Source organism: Pelophylax lessonae (assembly GCF_965119305.1).
Source record: "Pelophylax lessonae genome assembly, chromosome: 13".
In the NCBI taxonomy this organism is placed as follows: domain Eukaryota; kingdom Metazoa; phylum Chordata; class Amphibia; order Anura; family Ranidae; genus Pelophylax; species Pelophylax lessonae.
The window spans coordinates 8648690-8659063 of record NC_138780.1 but is presented as its reverse complement, the minus strand read 5'-3'; the positions used below and the strand labels follow the sequence as shown (position 1 = coordinate 8659063).

At 49.0% G+C, this 10374-nt stretch overlaps 1 protein-coding gene across 1 annotated transcript; it reads right to left on the bottom strand.

The window, feature by feature from the left end:
• Positions 1-3597: 3597 nt before the first annotated feature.
• On the bottom strand, positions 3598-10131 carry SLC25A44 (solute carrier family 25 member 44). The gene is made up of 3 exons (XM_082242753.1): positions 9472-10131; positions 7873-8000; positions 3598-4082 (listed from the first exon to the last, which is right to left on the bottom strand). The coding sequence occupies exons 1-3, from the start codon at positions 10091-10093 to the stop codon at positions 3891-3893; spliced, it is 942 nt and encodes a 313-aa protein (XP_082098879.1). The 5' UTR covers positions 10094-10131; the 3' UTR covers positions 3598-3890.
• Positions 10132-10374: the final 243 nt, after the last annotated feature.

The window sequence follows — 10374 nt, the reverse complement described above, 5'->3', positions numbered from 1 at the left end:
GTAATAATGGGGACACTAGTTCTGGCAACCTGGGGGTCCCCAAGGGAGTCCCTTAATTTGCAGGGATTTCCTCCCACTTCCTGTTTGGCTATGGAACAGGAAGTAAAGAGAAATCTCCCCAATGAGACACAGGTGACAAATAATAAACTGACAAGGGTTATAACCCTCCTTTACTCTACCCAAAATGAAAAAATAAGTTTTGCCTATAGTTCTACTTTAAGGATGACTAATAGGGGCATAGACTCTGCCCCTTACCTAAGGCGTGAAAAGTGGGACTTGACAGCCCCTCCACACATGCCCCAACCTGAAAAAGGTCCTTGCTGCCCACCCCAGTGGCACAAGAGGTGGCGCAGACCCTCCTCCATGGCCAAAAACACTGAAGTGCGACCACAGCCATCTTGGCAACCGACGGACCAACAAGGGCGGAAGCACTGCTGCCTCATCTTGCCGACTGGCTGGACTAGATCCAGGGAACCCAAACTCCCCCATTTCTGACTGACCTTCTGGGGGCCGGACTGGGACAGTCAAAGGACCGGATGTGGCCCTGGGCCATAAAATGCATAGGTCTGGTCTACACTCTAAACCAGGGATCCTCAAACTACGGCCCTCCAGCTGTTGCAGAACTACACGTCCCATGAGGCATTGTAATAATCTGACATTCACAGCCATGACCAGGCATGATGGGAATTGTAGTTCTTCAACAACTGGAGGGCCATAGTTTGAAGCCCTTTTGGTTAGTGGGAAGAAGGCCCCCCCTGACAGTCATAGCTTTGGCTCTGCCAAGTGGTGTTGGACCTGGAACTATGCAGGCACCATCAATTGGGAGGTCAATTAGCTACAACTCAAGGAACCCCCCTTTTTTTTTTTAAAGCCGTGGTGTGTGAACTCACTCAAGATTATCACCCGGTGCATAAAAAAGTGCACACACGCAAAACGTGGGAAACACAAAAAGTGCACAGGGTGTGCGAAATGGTCTTCCCTCCGAAGAGGTTGGACCCTGACCTTGATACCCCCCGGGGCGGAAGACTCCTGACAGGGACTGAGGTACTTCCAATGGTCTGCCTGGCCAAAACCAGGAAAACCCTGTTCTCCAGGGGAACTGCCAAAACAGCCCACCCCAAGTACGAGGTGGGGCTCCCCCGAAGGGAGACCCCATGAGAGAGGGCGAACTCAAGGAACCCCTTAGCCACCTCTGGAGGAACCCTAGGGATCCACAGAACCCTGGTTTGAGAATGGCTGCTCTAAACCACCGTTCTTTTGGTAGGCCTTTACATTGGGGAGACAGAAAAACCTTCTCAACTAACAAATGGCCCAACATCGGAAGTAAATTCTACAGGACTACAAGTTTTAGTAGTTTTCCTACACCTTGAAGAAAAGGGACATTCCTTCAAGGACAGCGAGGAGCACATTTTGGACAGAGAGGAGAAGTGGTTCAGAGGCATGAAAGAGGCCATCTACGTGAAACTGGAACAGCCATCGTTGAACAGGAGTAGGGATCTCCTCCGACACCATCTGTCTTCCACATATAATGCCAATTTTACCATCTCTAACCCAGTGATTTGACAAAAACACTTGTTCAGCCAAATGACTCGAAGGATTAACACCCATGCAGGCTCTTTGACACCAAGGAAGGGATTTACAACCTCTCAACAAACAAAAACAGGGCGGTTCTACAGCTTTCACCATCTCTGTCCCCATGGAAGGGTTTACCCCCAACTTCATGTCACCATCCCTTTGAACGGTTCTCTGCACTGTGAATAAGAAAAGCCGTGTGACATTCCACTTTTAGATTTCCTAGTTACATAGTAGTTGAGGTTGAATAAAGACAATAGTCCATCCAGTTCAACCTGTGTAGGTGTGATCATTACCCATACCCCTGAATATTTTTATCCTTGAGATGTAAGTCCAAGAGTCTTTTAAAAGTAGCCATACTTCCCGCAGTTACCACCATTTGTGGTAGAGAGTTCCACAGCCTTGTAGCCCTTACTGTAAAGAACCCCCTGCGTAGCCTGAGGTTAAATCTCTTCTCTAATCGTATTGTATGGCCTCCAGTCCTCATGCATTCCTTGCGACTGAATAGTTTATTTTCAATGCTCTGATCACCGTTGAGGTATTTGTAAATTGCTATTGTGTCCCCTCTCCAGGGAGAATAAATCGAGCACTCCTAAACGTTCTTCGTAATTAAGGTCCTCTAATCCCCCAATAAGTTTTGTTGCCCTTCTCTGGACTCTCTCCAGCTCCAACATATCCCTTCATTCCTTCTGAGGACTGGTGACCAGAACTGGACAGAATACTCCAGATCCGGTCGGACCAGTGATTTGTATAGTGGAAGGATTATAGTTTTATCTCTGGAATACATCCCCTTCCTTATGCATGCTAAGATTCTGCCGGCTTTGGCAGCCGCAGCTTGACATTGCATGCTATTGCTAAGTGCCGGTTCACACTGAAGCGGCACGACTTCAGGGGGGGGGGCAACCTGTGAAGTCGCGTGCACCACAACTTCGGCGCAACTTGCACGGACATCATATAATGAATGTCTATGCAAGTCGCTCCGAGGTCGCCCCGAAGTAGTACAGGACCCTTTTTCTAAGTCGGAGCGACTTGTGTCGCTCCTATTAGAACGGGTCCTGTAGCAGTCAATGGACCGCGACTTGTCAGGCTGACAAGTCGCGGTAGTGTGAATGGAGCCTAAGTCTATCTGCTACTGGAAGCCCTCTTTGAGAGAGAGAGGGCGCATCTAAGTTTTTAATAATATTCCTGAGCTATAGGTACCCGATAGGCGGAGCCTAATGTGAATTAAAAGGGTCTAGTTTGTTAATAGAATTGTTAAAGCCCCCAAGAAGTGGATATACCCTATAAAGTGATTCTAAAAGGATACATTTGAAAAAAATAAAAATATAACAACAACATGCATGTCATACTTATGGTAATATGTAACGGTTTTGCACAGAGTAGCCCCAAACCTTCCCTTCTGGGGTCCCCCCACCGATGCTCCCGTCTCCTCCTGGCTCCGTTCCCAGGGCAAGCTTATTCTTGAGCTGGCTGTGTCCATAGACACATAGAGTGCAGCTCCGCCCTGTCCCCTCCTGACTGGCTGTGATTGACAGCAGTAGGAGCCAATGGCCAGTGAGGAAAGAGGGAGCTGCTCTCATGCACAGGGCTAGATCGAGATTGGGTTCAGGTGTTTAAGAGGATGGGGGGCGGGGTCTGGGAAGACACCTGCACAAAGAAGGTTTTTTTTTTTACCTTTATGCATAAAAGGTTAAAAAACAAAAAAAAAAAAAAAAAAAGAGAAATCCTTTACCCTTAGAACCACTTAAAGGGAAGATTTTTCTTTCATACTTCCAACAAAATTTGGCAAACATATTAAATAAAATCAATAGAACGCTGAGTATTAAAAAAAAAGGGAAAAAAAATAAGAGTCCATTCTAAAAATACAAACACCATTTATGTTAAATAAAGAATAAAAAAAAAAAAATTAATTGGGCCAAGGTGGTGCCACAGCAGACCAGAATACAACGGGTGGAAGGGGGGCACTAGGAAAAATGGTCACAGACATGGATTAAAAAAAAAAAAAATATACAACAGGGGGCGCTGTTTGACGCCAAGAATGTAGGGTGGCCAAATCCCTCTGTGCCCACCCCTTTGCACGCACCTTGGGATAGCCCAGCAGCAGTGTTTTCTTTTTTTTTTGTTAGCGATAAAACCGAAGTTCCTATCGCACTTACTGTGCGATATATACAGTCTCTCCATTTTCTCTTTGTGCACAGACACGCAAATATATACACACACGATCCTGTACAATCCAGTGGAATTTGGACCGTCTTCCAGTGTGGTTGGCCCGAGTGTATCGCCCCGTCTCTGCGGAACATCTCTAAGTCCACGTACTGTCACCAGTGTCTTGAATCTACCAGCTCGGGTCTGAGGCTCAGTTTCTTCAGGGTCTCATAGCCAACCACAATGACGATGGTAGAGGGGGTGGAGGAGATGATCCGGGCGGAAAGGCCTTTGGTCAGGCCCCAGGGACCTTCCTCCGCCATCAGCTGCCTGAAGGTGTTGATGATCGAGTTTTTTCCTTCCACCTGAAATATGAGGAGGAGGGTGGTGAGATGAGGAACCAAGAAGTAGATCATAATATTGTCATTCAGAATCCATCAGGAACGAAGGAAAAGAAAGACAAAGGAACGAAGGAAAAGAAAGACAAAGGAACGAAGGAAAAGAAAGACAAAGGAACGAAGGAAGGAAGGAAAAGAAAGACAAAGGAAGGAAGGAAGGAAGGAAGGAAGGAAGGAAGGAAAAGAAAGACAAAGGAAGGAAGGAAGGAAGGAAGGAAGGAAGAGAAAGACAAAGGAAGGAAGGAAGGAAGGAAGGAAGGAAGGAAGGAAGGAAGGAAGGAAGGAAGGAAAAGAAAGACAGACAAAGTAAGGAAGGAAGGAAGGAAGGAAGGAAGGAAAAGAAAGACAGACAAAGTAAGGAAGGAAGGAAGGAAGGAAGGAAGGAAGGAAGGAAAAGAAAGACAAAGAAAGGAAGGAAGGAAGGAAGGAAGGAAGGAAAAGAAAGACAAAGAAAGGAAGGAAGGAAGGAAAGAAAAGAAGGAAGGAAGGAAGGAAGGAAGGAAGGAAAAGAAAGACAAAGGAAGGAAGGAAAGAAAAGAAAGACGAAGGAAGGAAGGAAAAGAAAGACAAAGGAAGGAAGGAAAGAAAAGAAAGACGAAGGAAGGAAAGAAAAGAAAGACGAAGGAAGGAAAGAAAAGAAAGACGAAGGAAGGAAAGAAAAGAAAGACGAAGGAAGGAAAGAAAAGAAAGACGAAGGAAGGAAAGAAAAGAAAGACGAAGGGTGTCAGTGGTTACCTACCTGAGAGGCAAGAATTGCCCATGGCTCAAGGAACCTCTAGCAACCCTAGGGTTCCATGGATCCTTGGTTATACTATACAGCCAAACTTTTGTGGAGACCTGGTCATCAAGCCTAAAAGAGCTCGTTTGACTACCCATCCCAAAACCGTGGCCATTAATATGAAGTTCCCCTCACTTTGGCTCTATAACAGTCTCCACTCTTCGGATAAGGCTTTCCACAAGATTTTGGAGGGTGTTTGGGATTTTGTGCCCATTTGTGGGGTCAGGTACTGATGTTGGACCTGACCTGGCTCACAGTCTGCGTTACAGTTCATCCCAAGAGGGTTCAGTAGGGTTGAGATCAGGACTCTGTGAAAGACACCAAACCACACCAAACTGGTCAAACCAAGTCTTTATGGAGCTGGCTACCATTTATGAGGTCAGGTACTGATGTTGGATGAGATTATCTGGTTTGCCATCAGCATTCCAATTCACCCCAGAGTTGCTCAGCAGGTTTGAGGTCAGGGCAGGACACTGGAGTTCCTCCACACCAAACTCCTCAAACCATGGCTTTATGGAGCTGGCTTTGTACACAGGGACAACAGGCATGGTGGAACAGAATCATAAAAACTGCAGCGCTCTAATGAACATAAATAATGCCTGAAATAAAAATTAAATAATGTGCAAAGTCATGGTGGAACAGAAAGAGACCTTCTCTAAACTGTTACCACAAGGTGGAAAGCATGCCATTGTCTAAAACAGGGTTCATCAACCTTTTCACCTTGAAGGAACCCTTGGCAAAAAGGTTTGAGGTCTCGGAGAAATCCGTGATTTAATGTTCACATCTACAGCTCACGGAAAATTGGTGTGATCAGCAAACAATTATTTTTAGAAATAGCATTAAGTAACAGAATCAATAATAAAATGTTCCCATTTAATGTGAAACTTGTCCTGGCTTTTTTTCTCCACAGATGCTCGATTCTGGGTGCAGCTTGAGATAAGGAGAGCACAAGGAGGAAGCAGAGTGGGGTACAGGGGGTCAGGAGGGCACAGTACATGGGAGCAGAGCACAGTACATGGGAGCAGAGCACAGTACATGGGAGCAGAGATTCCTTTCATATGCAGAGCTAGGCAGGGAAGCGGCTGTGATCAGTCATCTTCTGGCGCTCTGTTCCCTACTATCCCCTCCTCCCCTCCTGTTTATCCTATGAACGGTCATATACAAACACCCAGGATGAACAGGAGGGGAGGAGGGGCTAGTAGGGAACAGAGCACTAGAAGAGGACAGATCACACCCGCTTCCCTGCCTAGCTCTGCATATGGAGGAAACCTCTGCAACTCTACTGTGCCCTGCTGTGTGCTTCCCTGCCTAGCTCTGCATATGGAGGAAACCTCTGCAACTGTACTGTGCCCTGCTGTGTGCTTCCCTGCCTAGCTCTGCATGTATCGGCAGAGGGGATGTATTCTACTTGTCAGCTGCCTGCGACTGATGGGTGAGTTGCAGCAGAATCCCTAGGAACCCCAGTTGAAAAACCCTGGTCTAAAATGTCTTTGTATGGTGTATTACTTGTGGTACCTTTCACTGGAGACACCTGAACGTAATAATAATGGGGACTGCATACTTTTGGCCATATAGTAGGTATGATGGTCAGGGGTCCACAAAATTCTCTTAATTTGTATTTTCTGTAGAGAGTTAAAGCTCCCAATGTTTGGACTCCAATGGTGGGATCTTCAAGTCTGCACACTTGCTGTGGCTCGCTATAGGCTGGGGTTTTTTTTTTCAAGTTTTTTTTAAATTAATAAGCATACAACAGGAGTGGAAATGGCAATGGCCCAAGGTGGGCAGCAACAGACCACTGTAGTGGGAACACCTTCAGGTTGGAGACCTCAAGAATGAGAAGATGCTAAAAGCTGGTTGGAAGCCTACACAAGGCCAAGCACAGGTTCTCGATTGCCCTGTCCCCCAGCAGCACATACTCTGCCTCCCTTCCCCCCTCCCACCACTGCAGAGAAAATAACTGAACTTAGGACACCTCACTGCCTTCCCCTGCCACACCCCAACCCATGATTGTACAGTGACCCCTCCCAACTCAATCCATGATTGTACAGTGACCCTTCCCACCCCAACCCATGATTGTACAGTGACCCTTCCCATCCCAACTCAATCCATGATTGTACAGTGACCCTTCCCAACTCAATCCATGATTGTACAGTGACCCTTCCCATCCCAACTCAATCCATGATTGTACAGTGACCCTTCCCAACTCAATCCATGATTGTACAGTGACCCTTCCCAACTCAATCCATGATTGTACAGTGACCCTTCCCAACCCAACCCATAATTTTAGTGACCCCTCCCACCCCAACCCATGATTGTACAGTGACCCCTCCCACCCCAACCCATGATTGTACAGTGACCCTTCCCAACCCAACCCATGATTGTACAGTGACCCTTCCCAACCCAATCCATGATTGTACAGTGACCCTTCCCACCCCAACCCATGATTATACAGTGACCCTTCCCAACCCAACCCATGATTGTACAGTGACCCTTCCCAACCCATGATTGTACAGTGACCCTTCCCACCCCAACCCATGATTGTACAGTGACCCTTCCCATCCGAACTCAACCCATGATTCTACAGTGACCCAACCTATGATTCTAAAGTGACCCCTTACACCGTGACCCAACCCATGATTGTACAGTGACCCCTCCCACCCCAACTCAACCCATGATTGTACAGTGACCCCTCCCACCCCAACTCAACCCATGATTGTACAGTGAAGACACAACAGCAGTAGAGTGATGAGTCCTCTCTCTGCTCACTCTGTTCTCTCCTCCCATCAACTCATATGCATGCCAGCACACCTGGTTGGCTCCCAGTCCTGCCCCTCCCTCTCCCAGTCTGAGCCCTGCTGTACAAGGATTGCAAGAGGCTGGTAAGTCAGGTACTCAGGACTGCTGTCATTTAAAATATAATACACTTAAAATTCTTGAGCATGCAATATTTGGTGGAACAGAACCACCCTGTTGCGTTACCTGCACTCGTGCCCTTATGACATCCATGGGATTGGTGATGGTGGCCGCTGTAGCTGCAGCCATGGGCCCCGAGATGGCTTGAAGCAGCAGGTGAGGACAGTCTTTAGGGGACAGGCGTGATAATTGTTCTGGAACAAAGCAAACAATGTTTACCACAGGGGGGAAAAAAATAAATAAATCACATTATATGACATGTGCTGCCATCCTGGAATCCTGCAATATGAAGCAATTTTGGAATAGGAAGTCCGTATGTGACTCCTCCCACTAGACGCCACCTATAACAAATATTACTCATGGGGTAGGCTGACTCTCTGAAGCAAGCCTGCCCTTTGCCCCCTGCAGGGCATCGCAATGGGGTCTCTTTAATGCCCCCCCCCTACAGAACAAGCTCCTTACATTCCCTTTAATGTACCCCCCCCCCTTCCGGTTAATGGTCCCTTTACATCAGGAGTCTCCTAACTTTCTAAACAAAGGGCCCGTTTACTATTCTAGGGGGGCCGGGGCCAGTGGGAGAAAAAGTGGCCTGGAGTCAGTGAGATTAAGCAATGTCCCATCATTGGATTTGGGGGTGGGGTGTGTGGCCGAATAATACCCCATCACTGGCGCCAGCGGGGACATACAAAACCCCGTCCCATCACTGGCGCCAGCGGGGACAGACAAAACCCCCGTCCCATCACTGGCGCCAGCGGGGACAGACAAAACCCCCGTCCCATCACTGGCGCCAGCGGGGGGACAAAACCCCCATCCCATCACTGGCGCCAGCGGGGGGACAAAATCCAGCCCCATCACTGGCGCCAGCGGGGGGACAGACCCCTGCCCCATCACTGGCGCCAGCGGGGGACAGACCCCCGTCCCATCACTGGCGCCAGCGGGGGACAGACCCCCGTCCCATCACTGGCGCCAGCGGGGAACAAGCCCCCGTCCCGTCACTGGCGCCAACGGGAACAAACCCCCGTCCCGTCACTGGCGCCAACGGGAACAAACCCCCGTCCCGTCACTGGCGCCAACGGGAACAAACCCCCGTCCCGTCACTGGCGCCAACGGGAACAAACCCCCGTCCCATCACTGCTGTCAGCGGGGACAAACACCTGTCCCATCACTGCTGTCAGCGGGGACAAACACCTGTCCCATCACTGCTGTCAGCGGGGACAAACACCTGTCCCATCACTGCTGTCAGCGGGGACAAACACCTGTCCCATCACTGCTGTCAGCGGGGACAAACACCTGTCCCATCACTGCTGTCAGCGGGGACAAACACCTGTCCCATTGTCGGTGTCAGGAATTATGCCCCATTGTTGCTGACGGGGGGGGGGGGGGTTCAGAAATAACAAGCAAAGGGCAACATCCGGCCCCCGGGGCCGCAGTTTGGAGACTGCTGCTTTAGAGAAACACATGGGATTTCTAGGTATGAAGGAGCATGTGACTCCCTTCCTCTGGGGGGCAAATCCTCAGCACAATGTAAGCTGCAATTTCAAGACAGAAAGGGGAAGGGAATTTTTTAGCCGGACAAAGACAACAAAAAATAAATGAACCCAATAGAGGTCTACTCTTTCAAAAAAAAAAAAATATATATAACTCCCAGCATGCCCTGCCACTCACCTGCGTAGAAGTGGTAGAAAGGCCACCACACGGCACTGTTTGGGATGTAGGTCATCAGCGAAGCCACGTAACCCCGATAAAACCCCTTGGGCCCGTCCGCCCTGAAGATCTGCATGATGATTTCCTTGGTCTGGCCGAACATGACCGACTGCTTGCTGTCCGCGCTGCTGATGCGGAAGCGGCCCAGGCTCTCCCCCTGCCTCTGCATCATAAGGTGCTGCGAGATGACGTCGATGGGTACGGTGATGGTCTGCGCCACCAGAGATGCCGAGCCGCCCGCCACCAGAGACTTGACCACGTTGCTGCTGCTGTAGCCCGACACGTACTTGCGGGTGAGTTCGTAGGTGGTGACGTAACACTGGCCGGAGATTAGGGTGAAGGTGTTGACCAGGAAGCCCCGGTACAACCCGGCGGCCCCCTCCGACCTCAGGATCTTCACAAAGGCGTCAAATGTCCCGTTGTAGAGGCTCTTCCCCTTCTGCACCTGGAGCCGCGTCCGGATGAGCGTGAACGGGTAGACGCTGACCCGGATTATCATCGTCATGCAGACCCCGAAGACATAGAACTTCTTCTTGTCCAGGTGCTCCCACTCGATGATCTGGATGTTTCGCTTGTCCTCCATGATGCCGGATTGACACCGTCGCCGTCACACCTAAAAAATGGAGACACCGCGATTAATGAAGGTATAAACCTGATCTGTCAGATCTAAACCCAACCCCCTCTGATGGATGCTGGTGGCATTGACTACTTGGAACAGACTTGCTACTTTGTATCCCTCTGTTGTCAAGAATGCTACTGTTTCACAAGGTCAGCGTCACAAAGTTACAATCCAGCTTCGAAATTCAGGCTCCCTATGGAATCCATTTTTTACTACTGGTGGGCCGAATTGAAATTTTGGTAGCA